General features: G+C 37.1%; 1 protein-coding gene across 1 annotated transcript in view; it reads left to right on the forward strand.

The window, feature by feature from the left end:
• FBXL13 (F-box and leucine rich repeat protein 13) overlaps positions 1-22,755 on the forward strand; it is a 316,890-nt gene that overhangs the window by 133,321 nt on the left and 160,814 nt on the right. Inside the window, exon 8 of the mRNA XM_037836473.1 lies at positions 22,047-22,142. Coding sequence (XP_037692401.1) covers positions 22,047-22,142 — 96 coding nt within the window. The remainder of the gene's footprint in view (positions 1-22,046; positions 22,143-22,755) is intronic.

The raw sequence follows: 22,755 nt of genomic DNA on the forward strand, positions 1-22,755 counted from the left end.
GGGGGATCATCCTAGACTTCTATTTTTATATTCCACATCCAATTCAATTCTATAAAAATTCTATCCATTCAAAACTTATTTCCACAAAGGAATAAATACAAAGTGGTATTCACATTACTTCAAATTTTGCTGTTTACTGGGCTTCTATTTTTTATTGCATTATTTTAAAACCACAGAATTCAAATTTGTATAAAATGCAACCTTACTACACTATGCTAGGATGTTTAGTATATATTAGCTCACTTCATCCTCCCAACAATTTTGTGAATTAGGTTTTAGTTTTTCTATTTTGCAAATGAAAAAAAAAAATGTCCCTGAAGAAGTGAGTTGAATCACAGTGGTAGGGCTGGGATTTGTCATCAAATCTGACTACACTCTCTTTTTACTTCATAGAGAGTGTGAATTATACTCCCTATCATTTGGATGAAAATAAATGTTGTATTTATTTATTCCCCTATATTAGGTCACTCTGCAACATGTTCCCACCCACTTGGAAGCAGTCATGAAACTCAATCCTAATCCTCCCATAGCCTCTGCTCCTTGGTTGTGCAAGAGTCTTAGAGGTCTCACACAGCCCCAACGATCTGGGAAGAGCACTGGACTGGAGCCCACACTGGTCACTGCAGGAGTCCTACCTGCCTAAGTCAACATGGTTGCTTGAAGGCAGGAGGCTCTGCAGTTTCTGAGCCAAGCTTGGGCACAGGGATCTTTAGCATGATCCTCAAGGCAGGCCTCTTAGTGGTTAGTTGCCTTGACCTTCTAATGGCATCCCATTAGCAGGCCCCTCACCTCACAGGAAGGTCTGCATGCGAGTGTAGTATAGGTTGTCTTCCATAAGCCTCCATTCCCTCCCCAAATCTCAGGAAACCTTGCCCCCATATCTGTCCTCCACTGATTGATACAATTCCTCTTTCTAAGACTAGATTTTCTTGTGGTGGTACTTTGGCTCTGGTGGTTGGCCACTTCCATCCCTGCCATGTAAATGCTATTAAAGAACTCAAATATTAGCAAACAAACCTTAAGGTCTTTCCATTTCTTCTGGCCTCCTGCAGTAAAGAGAACAAGACAAAAATTAATGTTTCCATTGATTATCCTCCAAGTACACTATGCTCTTTCCTTCTAAAAGGATTGATGGCTGGGCACTGTGACAGAAGTGGGGGGAGGAACTGATGTTCATTGAGCATCTCCCGTGTTCTAGACACTGCTCATACATGCTCAGCATGTGCTATCCTTTTAGTGCTCCTGATTCAGGGGGTTTGTTATTCTGCGCATTTTACATTGAGGAAAAAGAGACTTGGGCCGCAGCAACTTATGGTGAAACTAGCATTTGAGATCAAGTTTGTTTGAATCTAAAACTTGTGTTTTTTCCCCCAGTACATGGTAATGTCTATCCTTGAACTTGTGTTGAACCAAAGATAGTCTTCTTTATCTGAACCACTGGCCAGCAGGTCTTCCTTATGTCACTGCTGTTCTCAACCTAAACACAACAGTTTCCATTATTCCTGCTCAATTTCATCATGTTGATTTTGGTCCATCATTCCAGTCTCTGTTTCTTAATCCTGATTCCAGAATTCAGTGAGTGAGTTAGCTATGTCTTTCAGCCTTGTGGGAGTTAGATATGAGTTAGCTATGTCTTCCAGCCTTGTGGAATTCACTGATTTGATAAACATGCTTCTTAAAACCTTATCCATGTTGAAAAAATGTTGAAAACAAATCCTGTAAGCTCCCTTTTCTGGGATTCTTTCTGTGCCGCAGAACACGCCTTTCTGGGTTTGTTTTTTAATCAGCTATCTATCCACATTTCCCCCTTCCCATGAGACAATGTATTGTATGAAAGGTGGGGTGGGAAGATCCATCAGGAGCACAGCCACCAGGGTGGGGCAGATTCTGTGTGGAGTGAGCGGCATGCTATCCCGTAGCTGGTTGTGGTGGAGCATGGGCTCCAAAAGATTTGACTGTAGTCTAAGGGCTAACAGGTTATATATCCTGGCCAGGTGGTGAGCATGGAAGGGTTCCAGCATGGTGGGAGTTTTGCAGGTGGGCAGAGCACAGTGAAGGGGTCTGGGAGCTGTCAACATCTGATGACCTTAGTACAGGTGATCGGTGACTAGGTGATCAAGTGACAGGCAGTGAGGGACAGTCTGCAGGGCTAAGGGAGAGGGAGAGGCTGCACGAGCAATTCAAGACCCCAATTCAGGTTAGGGTCACCAGATTTACCAAATAAAAATACAGGATGCCCAGTTAAATAAATAACTCAGATAAACAAAGAATTTTTTTTTAGAAGAACATCCCATGCAATATTTTGCACATACTTATACTAAGATATTATTTGTTTTTTTTTATCTGATATTCAAATCTAACTGTTCATCCTGTATTTTATGTGGCAACCCTAATCTATGTAGAATTGGAGAATGGTGTGGAGTTAGGTGTTCCCCTTTTTACACAGAGTAATGATGGACACAAAACAGAGTTTTTGTAAGGATTAAATAAAATGCCTGACACACAGGAAGTTCACAAACAAATATAAATCCTCTTTTTAGCTCCACACAATCCTCTTTATCTTTTACACAGAAAGTACAGCATTTTAAAAATTAATTAGGTAGTTGTAATAAAGAAAACATCACATGAGCACTAAAAATGACCTCTTTGAGGAAGAGAAATAAATGAACTGGTATGTAAAAGGGTAACTCTTCAGGGGTGCTTTGAATTTGAGAAAATGCATCAATAAATGAATGGATAAATACATCGTAGTATGTACATACAATGGAATATTATTCAGTTGTAAAAAGGAGTGAAGTTCTGATACATACAACAACATGGATCAACCTTGAAGATATCATGTTGAATGAAATAAGCCAGACACAAAAGGACAAATATTCTATGATCTCAGTGATATGAACTAAGTGGAAAAAGCAAATTCATAGAGTCAAGATCCAGAATACAGGTTATTGGGGCTGGGGTAGGGGTAGGGAATGGGAGTTAATGCTGAATTGGTACAGAACTTCTCTGTGGGGTGATGGAAAAGTTTTGGTAATAGAGGGTGGTGATTGTAGCACAACATTGTGAATATAGTTAACATTGTTGAATTGTATGCTTAAAAATGGTTAAAATGGGGAATGTGTTATATATAAAACATTATTTTATACTTATTTTAAAAATACATAGGGAGCAAAAAGGATATTCAGAAAACTATCAACTCAATAAAAGATAGGAAAGGAGAAAATAAAAAAAGAAACTGCAGAGTAAATAGTAATCATTAAAAAAGATAATGTAAGTGCATCAATTGAGATGCCTTTGGCTGCAAGTAACAGATTACTCAACTCAAAGTTTTTAAGCAATAGAGAATTTATTATTTCCTTATACAGTAAGTCCTGAGGTTATTTCAGCAGCATAAAGATGTCATCAAGAACCCAAGTGATTTCATTCCTTCTGCTCTGCCATCCTGAGTGTCTTTGCTTTCATCCTCCAATTTATCTCTTCATGAATACAGGATGGCTAATACAGGTACAGACATAACATCATCATACAACAGTGTCCAAAGGCGGATGGGCAAATTTGTTTATTTTTTTTTACATGTTTCTTTTTGTCCAGCAGGAAGCTTTTCCATAAACTTTCAGCAGTCTTTCCCATACGGTCATTGCCTAAGTTGAATCAGATATCCAGGATAAATGGAATAGAATTACCACTATTGCCTTTGTTCACCCCCTGGATTTGGGGAAAGGCCACTTTTCCTAAAAACATGAGAGGTTGAACACATGAATAAAATCAGGGTTCTATCAGCCAGGTAGAAGGAAAAGGGGAATGACTGCTGAGTATTCAAGGAACAGAGCTGCCCCCCAAAATAAACCCAAAATGATTGCAATAAATGTAAGTGGGTTAAACTCATCAGTTGAAAGAGAGATTTTCTGACTGGGTAGCAAACAAAATCCACCTGTTTAGAAAAGATATAGTTCAAACCTATGTCACAGAAAAGTTAAAAATGTAAGGACAGAAAAAGATATTGAGCAAACAGTAAACAAAAGAAATCTGGCATAGCAATGTTTATATCAGAGACAAAGAATATTATTAAGGATGAAAAAGGAGTACTGGATATATTCCATCTGCCCCTGTAACAAATCATAAGAATATGTAAAAAAATTTACCATTTGTTAAATCTGATTAGTGAGTATATGTTTCTTAATAATTTCTGCCCTTTTCTGGATGTTTAAATATTTCACAATAAATTTTTTTTCTTTGTTTTGACCAGCATTTCTCAAACTTATTTGGCCATATAATCCTTTTTTTTTCCCCACAAACACTTTTTAATTATTTCATGGAATACTTCTGGAAATACTGGGCTCTATGTCCCTAGGACCCAATGTTTGAATGCTGGCCTAGAAGAATCATGGGTCAGACCAGTATAGCACTTATATCCAAAATAATGTTTAGACTTCGAATGGGAAACATAGTGGAATGTCTTTAGGATACTATCTTCCAAAGAAAAATATTACTTCTTTTAGAATAATCCTAAATTAGAAATAAAAGAGAAATGTGGAATGGAAAATGTAGACATTCATTAATTTATCGTTCATTTTGCAAGATTCCATATAAAGAGAAGCTCACATTAGTTCTATTTTTAGAATATCTACAATTTATGCATTAAACAAGGGAAATTTCTATAGAATGTCCTAGTTTTGGTATGCAGAACAAGATAATTGATAAGAATAGTACAGATGTTGTATCAATAGTTAAAATTTATAGTCATAGGAGCAGATTGTTTAACTGGAAAGGGTTTTACTGCTGTTTTACTCTTGGGAGTTCTATTTCTAATGGGGCATGGTTAAATTTTCCTCTCAGTGTTTGGAAGTGAAAGTGTTGTTGTATTTTTTTGACATTAGAAATTGTACTAAAAGGAATGGTTCATTTAAACAAGGAATGGAAAACTTCTGACCTTGTACTGGTCAACGTCCCATTTTGATTTTGTGTGAAATGGATGACTTTGTTAAACAGCTGAGATGTACTTTTCAACAAATTTTGCCTTGAAGTAAATGGACATTTGCAGAATTTTGATATTAATATCTCCTAGGAAAATTTTTCAGCAAAAGCGAATGAAAGCATTATTACATATTGTCAAATAGTTTATGATTAAGCAATATACAATTATCATTCTTATGGGTATTTGGGAAAATGTTTAAAATGGAGTTTGTGTTGTGAGGATTGTGTTTAATGCTGCGAGGTATTTTATAAATAAATAGGCTTATTCTATTCTAGGCTGGAATGCAGTCAGGGTGGACCTATCTTCCATTCTGTAAAGGAGTTAGGTTTCTGTGGAAATTGTATAGAAAAAAGAATCCTGAATGTGAAATCAGAAGGCTACAGTTTGAATGCTAAATCTAGATAACTGTATTACCATGGACATGTAATTTAACCTCTCTGATCTTCAGTTTTCTGATTTATATAATGTGATAAGCTTGATATGAGGGTTAATTAAAGTTCATATGAGTGGTAATGTTTGCAAACAAGCCTGCCAACACGAAATGTGGTCAGCAGTCAATGGTGGAAGGGCACTGAGAGGTTTCCTCTGTGACATTTGAAAACACTACGTTCAGGCTGCCTAAAATTAATGTCCCTAGTGTATGTTTAAATACATTCTAACAGAACTCTATTTTTAGTTTCTGGGAATTGTGAAAACTGTCCCTTTGTAGTAAATGCAGTGTTGCCAAAAAGATCTCTGGGGAATTTTCAATTATTTTCCCTGTATTTGGCTCCATCTATTTACTTGTACGAAATGAGTATTTCAGGACATGGTTGGCCCTGAGGATGAGGATGGCAAAAAGGGAGTAGGGTCAAAAATTCGGACTGGTTTGAGGGATCTTGCAGGTGCAATAGATGTAGCAGAGTAAGTCCCAGAAGAGCCATAAGCCCAGGGCTTTCATGGGGAGTGGGATGGAGGTCTACAGCAGGGCCAGCAAACAACAGCCCATGGGCCGAAACTGGTCCCCCACTTGTTTTCATATGGCCCTCAAGCTAAGAATGGTATTTACATTTTAAATGCAAAATGTAAAAAAACAAAAACAAAATCTGTTTGCTTTTTTTTGAGAAAACAGTTGCTCAGAGTTGAGGACATTGCCTCTTGGCCCACAGAGCCTAAAATCTTTACTCTCTGACCCTTTCACAAAAAGTTTGCCAACCCCTGGGCTGCAGTCAGTGAGCTAGAGATAGTATAGCTGGTGGGTAAGACCCAGGAATTCAAAGAGTTGGTGAAAGGAAGATATCAAGCAAATATCAATGTGTGTTCTATTCTGGGGCCAGGGTGTTTGCTGTTGACTTTGATGATCTATTGGACAATGGACTGGCAAAATGGTTACCACTTAACAGCCAATCCCTCCCTATTCCTTGCTAACAGAACCTTGATTTGGTTCAGGAATCCACTATCCATGAGCTCTAGGAGAGGGTTTTCCCACTCCTCGCCCTAGCAATCTATGTAGCAAGTATATATTGAAAACATGATTTTGAACCGTACTCCCAATTTCATTCTAACACCATAGGGTTCATTCTCATATTCTTTCTTTTCATACTTGTAACTACCTTCTCCTAGACTGAGAAACCTGGCTCCCAGTTTCCTAATATTTTTGCTTATTTGCTCTGTTCCCCTGTATGTACCAATATCCCAATGCCAAGACCACCTTTTCTGGGTGAATGCCCCCCTCATCCCACTTAGCCTCTGACATCTGGCACCAAGCCAGCCCCTCATCCTCCTGTGGATGTTCTCTTCACCCCACCTAACCTCCACCTCACCCCTCCCCGGTATGACCACCTGTCTTATCCCCACCGGGGTCCCCACTCCTTAACTAGACCACTTTCCCATGCACTTGGGCTCCAACCCCTATGCCAGACCACTCCTCACACTGTTGGGGCTCTAACGTTCCCCTTCCCCTGATATGGATGCCCACCTCCCCTCCCTGGAGTCAGTCTGACATCTGTATCTGGCAGCTGTCCTGAGGGGACCCCCTCCTCATCTTGCTTGGGCTCCATGCAAATGCTCACTTTGTTCCACTTCACTTAATGGCTTCAGGAAGGGGAAGGGTTCCAGGGCTTCCCACCCTCCATTGTTCTTTTGTCCCTAATAATGCAGGGGCAGAGGACCCGGCCTCCCTGAAGGTTTTGATATAGACTTTGGCACATTACGTATAATGGCCCAGAATTGAACTTTAAAATTTTTTTGATTTTAAATGTTTATTTTAATTTATTTTTCATCATGTAAAAGGACCATCATCCACCATTTCCAGAATAGGCTCCTGGTTACAGAACTTACAAACAGGCTGGAGGTATCAGTGGTTAGAACCTGACTTAGCTTAATAAAAAATCATCCTGGGAGGGTGGGGCAAGATGGTGGAGTGGTGAAGTGTATGTTTTAGTTACTCCTCCAGGGCAGTAGGTAGAAAGCCAGGAACTGCGTGGACCGGACACCGCAGAGCAATTTGACTTTGGGCATAGTTCATGCAACACTCATGAATGCGTGGAACAGCTGAGATCAGTGAAATCTGTAAGTTTTCACGGCCAGGGGACCCATGCCCCTCCATGCCAGGCTCAGTCCTGTGGGAGGAGGGGCCGTCAGTGCTGGGAACGAGGAGGGAGAACTGCAGTTGTGGCCCTTATTGGAAGCCCATTCTACTGATCCAAACTCCAAGCACAGATAGACTGAGACCAGACACTGGAGAATCTGGGAGCAGCCAGCCCGGTGGAGAGGAGATAGGGATAGCAAAAACAGCAAGAAAAACCCAAAAATAAAAGTGGAGGCTTTTTGGAGTTCTGGTGAACATAGAACGGGGAAGGGTAGAGCTCAGGCAGGGTCAGGCTCATATGCAAATCCAGAAGATGAGTTTCTTTGTCTGAAAAAATGATTTCTCTGCTCCCTGGATTGTTTCTTAATGGCCCTAACTGCCTTGTCTCTTAGCATTTCAATAACCCATTAGATCTGCAAGGTGGGCCTCCCCCCCTCTTTTTAAAAATATTTCCTCTTTTTATAAAACAATTACTCTAAGAAGCCCAATACAGAAAGCCTCAAAGACTTGCAATTTGGGCAAGTCAAGACAAGAGCAGAACTAAGAGAGCTCTGAGACACAAGGCAATAAGTCCAGTGGCTGAGAAAATTCACTAAACACCATAGCTTCCCAAGAAAAGGGGGGCGTCCCCTCACAGCCATCTACCCAGTAGGCAGGGAACACTCCTGCAAGTTGCTGGCCCCACAGCCCAGAGCTGCCCCAGACAACCCAGTGTGATGAGAAGTGTTTCCAACAACACACACACACACCCCAAGATTGGGCGTGGACATTGGCTTTCCCTGCACCCTCAGCTGGTTGTCCCAGAGTTGGGAAGGCAGAGCAGTGTGAATTAACATGCCCCATTCAGCAATCCTTTCAGCAGACTGGGAGGATCCCTACACAGCCCAGCAGCCCAGAACTGCTCTGGGGGAATGGCACTCACCTGTGACATAGCACAGTCATCCCTCAACAGAGGACCTGGGGGTGCATGGCCTGGAAGAGGGACCCACTCACAAGTCTCAGGGGCCATACACCAATACCAAGGACTTGTGGGTCAGTGGCAGAGACAAATGTGGCAGGACTGAACTGAAGGATTAGACTATTGCAGCAGCTTTAAATCTCCAGGAACACCAGGGAGACTTGATTGTTAGAGCCACCCCCAGCTCCCTGTCCACCCAGACACACGCCCCATATACAGGGCAGGCAACACCAACTACACACACAAGCTTGGCACACCAATTGGACCCCACAAGACTCACACCCCAACTCACCACAAAGACAAAGCGGGGGAGAACTGGCTTGAGGGGAATAGGTGGCTTGCGGACGCTACCTGCTGGTTAGTTAGAGAAAGTGTACTCCATGAAGCTGTAGATCTGACAAATTAGAGATACATGTTTTAATCAGTCTACAAATCCTAAAAGAATGCTATCAAGTTAAGCAAATGCCAAGAGGCCAAAAACAACAGAAAATTTTAAAGCATATGAAAAAACCAGATGATATGGATAACCCAAGCCCAAGCATCCAAATCAGAAGATCAGAGGAGACACAGTACTTGGAGCAGTTAATCAAAGAACTAAAGATGAACAATGAGACCATGGCACAGAATGTAAAGGACATGAAGAAGAGCATGGCACAGGATATAAAAGACATCAAGAAGATCCTAGAAGAGCATAAAGAAGAAATTGCAAGAGTAAATAAAAGAATAGACGATCTTATTGAAATTAAAGAAACTGTTGACCAAATTAAAAAGATTCTGGATACTCATAGTACAAGACTAGAGTAAGACAGCGAGATTAGAGGAAGACAATGAATCAATGACCTGGAAGATGACAGAATGGAAAATGAAAACAAAAGAAAGAATGGGGGGAAAAAAAGGAAAAAATTGAAATGCACCTCAAGGATATGCTAGATAATATAAAAATCTAAATATAAGACTCATTGGTGTTCCAGGAGGGGAAGAGAAGGGTAAAGGTCTAGGAAAAGTATTCAAAAAAATTGTTGGGGAAAACTTCCCAAATCTTCTAAACACCATAAATATACAAATCATAAATGCCTAGTGAATTCCAAATAGAATAAATCCAAATAAACCCACTCCAAGACATATTCTGATCACACTGTCAAATACTGAAGAGAAGGAGCAAGTTCTGAAAGCAGCAAGAGAGAAGCAATTCACCACATACAAAGGAAACACCATAAGACTAAGTAGTGACTACTCAGTGGCCACCATGTAGGTGAGAAGGTAGTGGCATGACATATTTAAAATTCTGAGAGAGAAAAATTTCCAACCAAGAATTCTTTATCCAGCAAAGCTCTCCTTCAAATTTGGGGGAGAGCTTAAATTTTTCACAGACAAACAAATGCTGAGAGAATTAGCTAACAAGAGACCTGCCCTACTTGAGATACTAAAGGGAGCCCTACAGACAGAGAAACAAAGACAGGACAGAGAGACCTGGAGAAAGGTTCAGTACTAAAAAGATTCAGTATGGGTACGTTATAGGACATTAAGAGAGAGAGGGAAAATATATATCTGACAAACATAAACCAAAGGATAAGATGGCTGATTCAAGAAATGCCTTCAAGGTAATACATTGAATGTAAATGGATTAAATTCCCCAATTAAAAGACATAGATTGGCAGAATGTATAAAAAAATATCAACCATCAATATATTGCATAGAAGAGACCCATCTTACACACAGGGACACAAAGAAATTGAAAGTGAAAGGATGGAAAAAAATATTTCATGCAAGCTACAGCCAAAGGAAAGCAGAAGTAGCAATATTAATCTCAGATAAAATAGACTTTAAATGCAAGGATGTTATGAGAGACAAAGAAGGTCATTACATACTAATAAAAAGGGCAATTCAACAAGAAGAAATAACAATCATAAATGTTTACGCACCCAATCAAGGTGCCACAAAATACATGAGACAAACACTGGCAAAACTAAAGGAAGCAATTGATGTTACCACAATGATTGTGGGAGACTTCAACACATCACTCTCTCCTATAGATAGATCAACCAGACAGAAGACTATAAGGAAACTGAAAACCTAAACAATCTGATAAATGAATTGGATTTAACAGACATATATAGAACATTAAATCCCAAATCACCAGGATACACATTCTTCTCTAGTGCTCACGGAACTTTCTCCAGAATAGATCATATGCTGGGACATAAAACAAGCCTCAATAAATTTAAAAAGATTGAAATTATTCAAAGCACATTCTCTGACCACAATGGAATACAATTAGAAGTCAATAACCATCAGAGACTTAGAAAATTCACAAATACCTGGAGGTTAAACAACATGCTCCTAAACAATCAGTGGGTTAAATAAGAAATAGCAAGAGAAATTACTAAATATATAGAGATGAATGAAAATGAGAACACAACATACCAAAACCTATGGGATGCAGCAAAAGTGGTACTGAGGGGGAAATGTATAGCACTAAATGCATATATTAAAAAGGAAGAAAGAGCCAAAATCAAAGAACTAATGGATCAACTGAAGAAGCTAGAAAATGAACAGCAAACCAATCCTAAACCAAGTAGAAGAAAGGAAATAACAAAGATTAAGGCAGAAATAAATGACACAGAGAACCAAAAAACAATAGAGAGGATAAATAACACCAAAAGTTGGTTCTTTGAGAAGATCCACAAGATTGACAAGCCCCTAGCTAGACTGACAAAATCAAAAAGAGAGAAGACCCATATAAACAAAATAATGAATGAGAAAGGTGACATTACTGTGGATCCCGAAGAAATTAAAAAAATTATAAAAGGATACTATGAACAACTGTATGGCAACAAACTGGATACTGTAGAGGAAATGGACAATTTCCTGGAAACATATGAACAACTTAGACTGACCAGAGAAGAAACAGAAGACCTCAACCAACCAATCACAAGCAAAGAGATCCAATCAGTCATCAAAAAGCTTCCCACAAATAAATACCCAGGACCAGAAGGCTTCACAGGGGAATTCTACCAAACTTTCCAAAAAGAACTGATACCAATCTTACTTAAACTCTTTCAAAACATCGAAGAAAATGGAACACTATCTAATTCATTTTATGAAACTAACATCAATCTAATACCAAAACCAGGCAAAGATGCTACAAAAAAGAAAAACTACAGGCCAATCTCCCTAATGAATACAGATGCAAAAATTCTCAACAAAATACTTGCAAATTGAATCCAAAGACACATTAAAAAAATCATACACCATGACCAAGTGGGGTTCATTCCAGGCATGAAAGGATGGTTCAACATAAGAAAATCAATCAATGTATTACAACACATTAACAAATCAAAAGAGAAAAATCAAATGATCATCTCAATAGATGCTGAAAAATCCTTCAGCAAAATCCAACATCCCTTTTTGATAAAAACACTTCAAAAGGTAGGAATTGAAGGAAAATTCCTCAACATGATAAAGAGCATATATGAAAAACCCCAGCCAGCATAGTACTCAATGGTAAGAGACTGAAAGCCTTCCCTCTAAGATCAGGAATGAGACAAAGATGACTGCTATCACCACTGTTATTCAACATTGTGCTGGAAGTGCTAGCCAGGGCAATCCGGCAAGACAAAGAAATAAAAGGCATCCAAATTGGAAAGGAAGAAGTAAAACTTTCATTGTTTGCAGATGATATGATCTTATATCTGGAAAACCCTGAGAAATCGATGATATAGCTACTAGAGCTAATAAACAAATTTAGCAAAGTAGCAGGATACAGGATTAATACACATAAGTCAGTAACGTTTCTATATGGTAGAAATGAACAAACTAAAGAGACACTCAAGGAAAAGATACCATTTTCAATAGTAACTAAAAAAGTCAAGTACCTAGGAATAAACTTAACCAAAGATGTGAAAGAACTATACAAGGAAAACTACATAACTCTACTAAATGAAATAGAAGGGGACCTTAAAAGAGGGAAATATATTCCATGTTCATGGATAGGAAGGCTAAATGTTATTAAGATGTCAATTCTACCCAAACTCATCTATAGATTGAATTCAATCCCAGTCAAAATTCCAACAACCTACTTTGCAAACTTGGAAAAGCTAGTAATCAAATTTATTTGGAAAGGGAAGATGCCTCGAATTGCTAAAGACACTCTAAAAAAGAAAAACAAAGTGGGAGGACTTACATTCCCTGACTTTGAAGCTTATTATAAAGCCACAGTTGTCAAAACAGCATGGTACTGGCACAAAGATAGACACATTGATCAATGGAATTGAATTGAGAATTCGGAGATAGAACCCCAGATCTATGGCCGACTGATCTTTGAACTGGGACATAACAGTCTTTTCAACAAATGGGGCTTGGAGACTTGGATATCCATATCCAAAAGAATGAAAAAGGACCCCTACCTCACACCCTACACAAAAATTAACTCAAAGTGGATCAAAGATCTCAATATAAAAGACAATACCATAAAACTCTTAGAAGATAATGTAGGAAAACATCTTCAAGACCTTGTATTAGGCAGCCACTTCCTAGACTTTACACCCAAAGCACAAGCAAGAAAAGAAAAAATAGATAAATGGGAACTCCTCAAGCTTAGAAGTCTCTGTACCTCAAAGTAATTTGTCAAAAAGGTAAAGAGGCAGCCAACTCAATGGGAAAAAATTTTTGGAAACCATGTATCTGACAAAAGACTGATATCTTGCGTATAAAAGAAATCCTACAACTCAATGACAGTAGTACAGACAGCCCAATTATAAAATGGGCAAAAGATATGAAAAGACAGTTCTCTGAAGAGGAAATACAAATGGCCAAGAAACACATGAAAAAATGTTCATCTTCATTAGCTATTAGAGAGATGCAAATGAAGACCACAATGAGATACCATCTCACACCAATTAGAATGGCTGCCATTAAACAAACAGGAAACTACAAATGCTGGAGAGGATGTGGAGAAATTGGAACTCGTATTCATTGTTAGTGGGGCTGTATATTGGTTCAGCCACTCTGGAAGTCAGTCTGGCAGTTCCTTAGAAAACTACATATAGAGTTACCCTTCTATCCAGCGATTGCACTTCTCGGTATATACCCAGAAGATCTGAAAGCAGTGACACGAACAGATACCTGGACACCAATGTTCACAGCAGCATTATTCACAATTGCCAAGAGATGGAAACAACCCAAATGTCCTTCAACAGATGAGTGGATAAAGAAAATGTGGTATATACACACAATGGAATACTACGCAGCAGTTAGAAGGAACGATGTTGTGAAACACATGACAATATGGATGAACCTTGAAGACATAATGCTGAGCGAAATAAGCCAGGCACATAAAGAGAAATATTATATGCTACCACTAATGTGAACATTGAAAAATGTAAAAGAAATGGTTTATAATGTAGAATGTAGGGAAACTAGTGATAGAGAGCAATTAAGGAAGGGGGAATGATAACCCAATAAGAATGATAAGCTATCATGGGTAAATTTAACGTTCTGGGAATGCCCAGGAATGACTATGGTCTGTTAATTTCTGATGGGTATAGTAGGAACAAGTTCACAGAAATGTTGCTATATTAGGTTATTTTCTTGGGGTAGAGTAGGAACATGTTGGAAGTAAAGTAGTTATCTTAGGTTAGTTGTCTTTTTCTTACTCCCTTATTATGGTCTGTTTGAAATGTTTTTCTTATTGTATGTTTTGTAATTTTTTTTAATTTTTTAATTTTTTATATAGTTGATTTCAAAAAAAGTTAATTAAAAAAAAAAGAAAAAAATATTCAGAGCCCCCTTGAGGAGCTGGTGGAGAATTCAGTTGTATGGGGCTTCCCTACCTCAGGAAAAAAAAAAAATCATCCTTTCAGAAGAGTATTTTGCTCATTTCTCATTTATTTCATTTTACAAGCTTTGAGGAATATAGATATCATGACTTGAGGAGAACTCCTTCAGTTACACTGAGCAGCTTTAACAGTTAGTCCTTATAGAATTACCTTCCCAGTACACAGGCAAAAATATTTTGTAAACTAAGTGGTATGGAAGGTTAGTTGCTAAGGAGGAATTGCTATTATTATTTGACGGTTCACACAGTCACATAATTCTTTTTTTGTTTTTTTTTTGGTGGTGAATCTATTTTAATTTGTTCAATTAAAGAAAACCCCATTTTCCTGGTTTATTTTGCAAGCAACATATGTACATTACATGTAATTGTATATACATCTTTGTGTACTTACTTGTTCCATTATTTTCTTAGGAAAATTTTTTAGAAATAAAATTGCAAACTGAAAGTGTTCATACATTGAAGAATTTGGGAATTCGTTAACTGACCTCTAGAGAGATTGTACCACTTCCAACTTAACCTTTTATTATTATTATTATTATTATTATTATCAGAGAAGTTGTAGGTTTACAGAATGATCTTGCATAAAATACAGGAATCCCATATACCACCTTATTATTAATACCTTGCATTGATGTGGAACATTTGTTACAATTGATGAAGCACATTTTTATAATTGAACTATGAACTGTAGTCCATGGTTTACCTTAGGGTTCACTGTTTGTGTCGTGCAGTTCCAATGGATTTTTTTAAATTTTTAATTCTAGTAACATATATATAATCTTAAATTTCCCCCTTATGACCACATTCAAATATGTAATTCAATGCTGTTAATTATGTTCACAGTGTTGTGCAACCATCACCAACATCCATTACCAAAACTTTTCCATTGTTCCAAATAGAAAGTGTGTATTTTAAGCCTTAACTCCCTACTTACTACCTCCATCCTGTCCCCTGGTAACCTATAGTCTGTATTCTGACTCTGTGAAGTTTGTGTATTCTAATTATTTCATTTCAGTGAGATGATACAATATTTGTCCTTTTGTGTCTGTCTTATTTTACTTAACATGATGTCTTCAAGGTTCATACATGTTGCATGTATCAGAACTTCATTCTTTTTATGACTGAATAATTTTCCATTGTGTGTACATACCACATTTTGTTTATCTATTCATTGGTTGATGGACGCTTGGGTTGCTTCCATCTTTTGGCAGTTGTAAATAATGCTAAATTCTTGCGTAAGTGGAGACAGACTTTTATTTGAAAGAAACATCTGCATTCTTGTTTATGTGGTAGAGAAGAAAGGAACTACTAGAATAAAACCATATAATACCTTTTCCAATATGTGGAGATTTATTAATTTATTCACTCATTCAACACTCATTAAACACCAACTCTGTGACAGTCACATATTATGTAATCTGTAGGCAGAGTAATAGCCCCCGAAACTATTCCCAGAAGCTGTGAATAGTTACCTTACATGGGAAAAGGGACTTTGCAGACGTGATTAAGTTAAGGATTTTGAGATGGGGAGATTATCCTGGATTATCCAGGTGGGTCCCATGTAATCACAAAGGTCCTTTAAGTAAAAGGGAGAGGCAAGAAAGTCAGAAAAAGAGATATGCTAAGTTGGAGTAATGCAACTGCTGGCTGGCTGGGTTGAACCAATGAGTGTCGGCATTCCCTAGAGGCTGGAAAAGACAGGGAAATGGATTCTCCCCTAGAGCTGTTAGAAAAAACACAGCTCGGGAGACACTTTGATTTTAGTTCAGTGTGACCATTTTGGATTTCTAACCTCTAAAACTCAAAGGTAATAGATTTATGTTGTTTGAAGCCATTAAGTTTGTAGTATTGGCTACAGCAGCAATAGGAAACTAATACACAAAGTATTATTTTTTGCATACTTAAAAAATGTAATGGGTCATTCTACAGACTACTTTTTTTTTTTTACTAAATATTATGATTTTTAGATTTACTCATGTTGATGCCTATAATTCTGGCTCATTTCTGATTTTTGCTATATACTCTTCCATTGTATAAATATGCTACAACTTATTTATTCTCTTACTGATGGTCATTTAGATTGATTCCTATTTTTCCTTTTTTGCAAACATGCTGTAGTGAATATTCATGAATATTTCGCCTTTTGCACATGTGGAGTAGTTTTCTGAGGTAAATAATGCAGTAGCATTGTGGGATTATGATGTATGCCATCTTAATCTTTGCTAAATAGTGTCAAATTTCTTTCAAAGTATCATATCACATTACAACCTTACTAGCAGATGGACAGAATATGAAAGTTCTAGTTGCTTCATGTTTTTGTTAATTCTTGGTATTGTGAGACTTTTTTTGTTGCAAATTTGATAGATTTTGCATCTCCATGATAACCACTGAGGGTGAACACTGCTTCATGTGTTTATTGGACATTTGGCTTTCCTCATTTCACCATGTGCTTTGTTTCCTTTTCTAATTGATACATTTCTTTACATATTCTTAGTAATCTTTTTGTTGTTATTAAACATGTAAAATATATTCTCTAATCTTTGCCTTTTCACTTTGTTTATAGTGTCTTTTAATGCACACACATTTTATTTAAATATAATTAAATTTATTTTTATTGTGTGAGGAAGAAATCTAATTTCCTTATTTACATAAGGAATACTTATTTTCTCAGCACCATGTATTAAATACTCCATCCTTATCTGCTTAATTATGCCATTTCTGTTATCTATCAAGATTATACATATGGGCTATAGATTGTTTCATATATCTATCCTTGCACAAGAGCATGCTATCATAATGATTATAGCTTTATTATAGCTAGATATATTAGATATATTATAGCTAATGTATAAATAATTATAGTTCATATATATTTTACATATGTATAATAGCTTTTAATAAGGATGGTTATAGCATTATCATAATGCTGTGGTAAGGCAAATTCCTCCACCTTATTCTTCAAAATTATCTTGGCTATAATTGGCCTTTTCATATAAATGTTAAGATTAATTTATCAGTTCCATGAAATCCTTATTTGGAAATAAGATGTTTTTGGAAATTTGTGGGGCCCTTGTTATTCCATATGAATTTGAGGATTGGCTTTTAATTGGTGTTTATTTCTGCCAAAAAAATACCAATAGAATTTTATTTGGGATTGTGCTGAATTTGTAAATTGATTTAGGTAGTATCATATCTTAACAATATTAAGTCTTAAACTTGGGATGAACACAGGATGTCTTTCCATTTATTTAGGTCTTTAATTTCTTTCAGCAATGTTTTGTAGTTTTCTGTGTACAAGTCCTTTATATCCTTGGTTAAATTTATTCCTAGATATTTTATTATTTTGGATGCTACTGCAAATGGAATTGTTTTCTTGGTCTTTTTTCTGATTGTTCATTGCTGGTGTATAGAAACACAAATGTTTTTTGAGTGTTGATCATGTTCTCCATGTACTCCACAACTCTGCTGAATTTGTTTATTAGCTTGAATAGATTTCTTGTGGGGTTTTTGTGTGTGTTTGTGAGTTTCTAGATAATAGGATCACGTCATCTGCAAATATAGATAGTTTTACTTCTTTGTTTTCAGTTTGGATGCCTTTTATTTCTTTTCTTGCCTAATTGCTCTGGCTGTAACTTCCAGTACCATGTCAAATAGCAGGGGGTGGAAGCAGGCATCCTTGCCTTGTTCCTGAGCTTAGGGGGACAATTTTCAGTCTTTCCTCTTTCCTCATTGAGTATGATGTTAGCTGTGGGCTTTTCATATATGCCTTTTATCAAATTGAGGAAGTTCCCTTCTATTCCTAGTTTTCCAAGTGTTTTTATCAAGAAAATGTGCTGGATTTTGTCAGATGCCTTTTCTGCATCATTTGAGATAATCATGTTTTTTGTTCCTTCATTCTATTAAAGTGATGGATTACATTGATTGATTTTCTTATTTTGAACCACCCTTGGATTCATGAGATAAATCACACTTGGTCATGATGTATAATCCCTTTCAATTGCTGTTGGGTTTTGTTTGCTACTATTTTGTTGAGGATTTTTGCATCTGTCTTTATAAGGGATATTGGTCTGTAATTTTTTTTTTCTTGGGTTGTGTGTATCAGGTTTTGGAATTAGGATAATGAAGGTTCATAGAATGAGCTAGTAATTGTTTTGAGACAGACTGGTGTTAATTCCTTGAATGCTTGGTAAAATCCACCAGTGAAACCACCTGGGTCATGGACTGTTTTTTGTTGGGAGGTTTATTACTGGGACCAAGAACCTGCACTGGGAGCATGGACTAGGGCTGCGGAGGAGTTGGGGGAAAGACAAGTAAAGGTGCCATGAGGTTTTCCTGATTTTTAAGTTTCCTTATTTTTGATTTGGCACTTGCCCAGTTACTGCAACCCTCTAATTGTTTTCCAGAGCACTGAGAAAGTTGGTTCTGCCTGTTTCTGCTGGTTTTTCAGTGTCGCTGTTAGGAGATTGAATTGGAGTTTCTATACCATCTTACTCCTGAATGTGTTGTTTTTGTGAGAGAATTATGTTTTTGTAATTGATTTATAAATTAATTGCCCTCTGGCATGAAAATGATGATAGAGAACTTTGGTATAATTTTTGAAATTTGTCACAACTGGTTCTATGGCCTAGTATCTGATTAATTTTGAATTATTTCACATTTTCTTGGAAAGCTGAAAATTCTTTAATTTTAGGATGTACATTTATATATGTCCATTGGATAAAGTTTGTTAATTGTGTCTTCCAAATCTACATTTTTACTTTTTTTTTTGCCTATTTGTTGAGTTTTTAATATTCATCTTCATTAATTTTATACTGAATGCACACACATGTTGTCCTGGATCAGAGACAGAATATTATTTATACAATAATAACTGCATTTGTTGCCCTTGCCTCAGTGCTTACCTGTGGAATGATGCCAGATGGTAAAAGCTCCTACACAAGTGGCTAGACACTTAATAGGTGAGAGATGAAGAAAAATGGATTTTCTCTGCTTATATACAAGAGGAAGAGGCAGCTGTCTCCCCCTTTCCTTCTGAAAGGAGGGACAAAAATCTTTGATTTTTGGAGCTGGGCTGGAAAGGATACGGCGTTCTCACTCTAACCTTTTGGAACATAAATACCTTTCTCCAAGGGCCAGATAAGCCTTAGTGTCTCTAGCCTTTATGCCCTAGAGATGTCTCCAAGGTCCTGGGACCTATTCCTCCTTGAAATTTAAATCCCAGGGAAGTAGCACCCCAGTCTTTCTGGCACCTTAGGAGCTTGACCTAGGGGACTGGTCTAGGCTGTAACCATTAAACCCTCTTGGGGAGATAAGCAAATTTTTATTATTCTTTTGGATTAGTGAAATTAATCAGACAAATGATTGATTACACAACTAATCTTTACGGTATGTAAAAGGTACAGTGTTTCTAGAGGAAGTGAAGGCAAAATACTTACTATCTTTATATTGTCTACACTACCATGTCTTAGGACGGTAGGGATTTTTATAGGAACACGAAGAAACTGGGGAAGATTTATTTCCCCACACTGATCTACTAGCTATTGAGAGAGCTTTAATGTAATCTTTCATCATGATTGTGAATTTGTCAATTTCTCCTTCAACTTTGTGGCTATACTGTTTATTAGATGCTCACACATTTAGAATGTTTGTGTATCTCTAGTGAATTAGTTCCTTTAATTATTATGTAGTGACCCTCTTTATCTCTAGTAATGCTGTTTTAAAGGTTTCCACATACCCCCAACCCCTGATATTAATATACCTACCAGCTTTTCTTTTATTAGAGTTCATCTTGTTTAGAATTGTATTATATCTTAGGTGGCTTTTTAAAGCTATGGTATTCTTTTTCTTCTAACCAGTGAATTTTGTTAAATTGAATATAATTATTTATATACTTGGATTTATTTTTCTCATTTTATTTTATATTATTTATCCATTTTTATGTTTCCTTTTTTCTCCTTTCCTATTTTTTAATTTGTATTTGAGTTTTTAAATCTTCCCCCTTCTCCCACTTTCATGTTTTAGAAGATATAATTCTATTTTTAGTATTATAGTGGTTACTTTTAACAATTTTAACATGTGGATTTACCTTAATAAAGACTAGAGTAAATTAATATCTATACTTTCTTCCTGAGTAATAACTGGAATTTAGAACTCCCTCTAGTTTTATAGTATTTGTATTATTGAGTGTTTATGTGCCATTGTATTTTTATACCCCCACATTAGTCATCATCCTTATATGTTTTAATAAGGTTAGTGGCTTTGCCCATATACTTATTAGCTTCTTTGTCTACCATTATTATCTGTATTTTACTACTTTCTTCTGGTTTCAATGTTCTTTACAGGTTCCTTTGTGAAGTGTCTGTTGGAAGCAAACTGCCAATTTTTTCTTAAAGTGTCTTTACTTAATTCTCATTCTTGTGTAATAATTTACTTGCATATTGTTGCTAAAGTTGATAGTTATTTTCTGCTGATATCTGCCTTCTGTGGTTGCTAAGTGACATTCTTTTGTAGTTCATCTGCCCTTGATTGCCTTTAAAATTATCCTTTTTAGGCCTTTTGAAATTTCATTAAAATGCTACAGATATCTTTCATTTCCTGCTTGGGAGTTCTTTTGCTTCTTGATTCTGAGAGTTGTTGTTCCAATGGCTTTCTCTTGTCCTTGCATTTCCAGTGAAATCTGAACACATTTGTTATGAAAAGCAGCAGTCATCTCCACTGCCTCCCCATCCTAAGCAACTACAGCATTAGATCCTTATTACCAGTCTGCATTTACAAGGATTGGAGCCTTGGAAATTTCCTTTACTTTCTTGAGGTCTCTGTGTCTTAGTTTGCCAGTGCAGCTGTAACAACAGATTAGTTGGCTTCAATAGCAGGCATTGTTTAAGTTTTTGAATCTCATAGTTTTGGAGGCTAGAAGTCCAAAATCAAGGTGTTGGCAGGATCCTGCTCTCCCTGAAGTCTGTAGTTTTCTGGTGGTGGCTTGCTGGCAATCCATGACTCAATCTCTTCCTCCATCCCATGGCTGTCTCCTTCTGTCTCCTACTCCTGTGCTGAATTTCCTCTGCTTATAAGGACCCCAGTCATATTGGCTTAAGGCCCTCCCTAATGCAGGGTGGCCTCAACTTAATAGGATCTTTGAAGATCCTACTTACAAGAGGTTTGCATCCACAGGACTGGGATTTAGGACTGGAACATGTCTTAATAGGGGACATGATTCAATTCATAATACTCAGTTACATTTAAAAGGATATTGGTTTTAGCATTTACTTATGTTTTTGTATCAAGAGGGATTCCAGGTTTCCTAGTATAACATTTTTCCAGAAATAGAAGCTAAGGTGGGTTTGTTTATCTTTCCCAGGAATTCTGTAACTTTAGAAAGAATCCAGTTCAGTTCAGCAAACAAATACTTTCTACATAGCAGCTAATATTTAAAGAAGTCACTAGTTTTCTAATAGAATGGTTACCTTCATTCAGAAAACAAATCAGCCTGGCTTCCTCACTGTCACTATGCAGCTATCAATTAAAAGGATCACATTATATCAAAGACATCAGTAGATAAATTCCAGTATTTCAGATAAAATTCCAGCATTTAAACCCCTGCTACTGTGATGTAAATTACAGGCAAGAATGCCAAAAAAAGGTAAGTGCAAGTGTTACATCAAGGTTCATATATTTTTCAAAATTTTGTGTATCTTTTCTTTGTGTTTAGATTTTCCTCTACCTCACTTTAAGAGATATTGTAATGTGTGGTCGAGTTAGTCGTTCCTGGTTGTCCATGACACAGTCAGGATCATTGTGGAATGCTGTGAGTAGACACCATCTGAACCAATGCCTTTATTCTAGATAGTGAAGGAGAGTGGACTGCTATTCTAGACAGTCAGGGACAACCTTCTTCCCTGCTTCCTCCCATACGGCCACCAGTTTTTTTCTTTTGTCCAGGGGCAAGCCTGAAGGAAGAAATAAAAAAGATGGTAATACTACCCTGAGAGGTACATCATTAGTATTTTCTAACTTAATGAGAAATAAATTGAACATTATCCTATGGATTGAAACAAAGCCCCATTATATTGGGTAGTTTGTACTCCACCCTGGGTTCATTACTCAGGTGCACCTGCTTCCTTCTCATGTGCAGACTACAGACTGAGTCCTTGACTGTAGGAAACAGTTTAGAATGTGGGGTTTGTGATGGCCTCTTCATAGCTCATAATTTGGAGGGGACAGTACTAGAGAAAAGAAAGGATGACCTGAGTATACCAGGCTGATGATGAAGGTATGCAAAATTGAAGAGCACAGGGCTGGTTGATAGAACATAATATTCATATCATAGTATTGTTTATATTTCCAGCTAAAATGTTAAGTTTGTAAACCTCCAGCTTCTCATTGTCTTCTGAACCAAAGTTACTCTTGGTGCTAAAAGT

The sequence above is a fragment of the Choloepus didactylus genome, chromosome 5 (genome assembly GCF_015220235.1).
Source record: "Choloepus didactylus isolate mChoDid1 chromosome 5, mChoDid1.pri, whole genome shotgun sequence".
In the NCBI taxonomy this organism is placed as follows: Eukaryota; Metazoa; Chordata; class Mammalia; order Pilosa; family Megalonychidae; genus Choloepus; species Choloepus didactylus.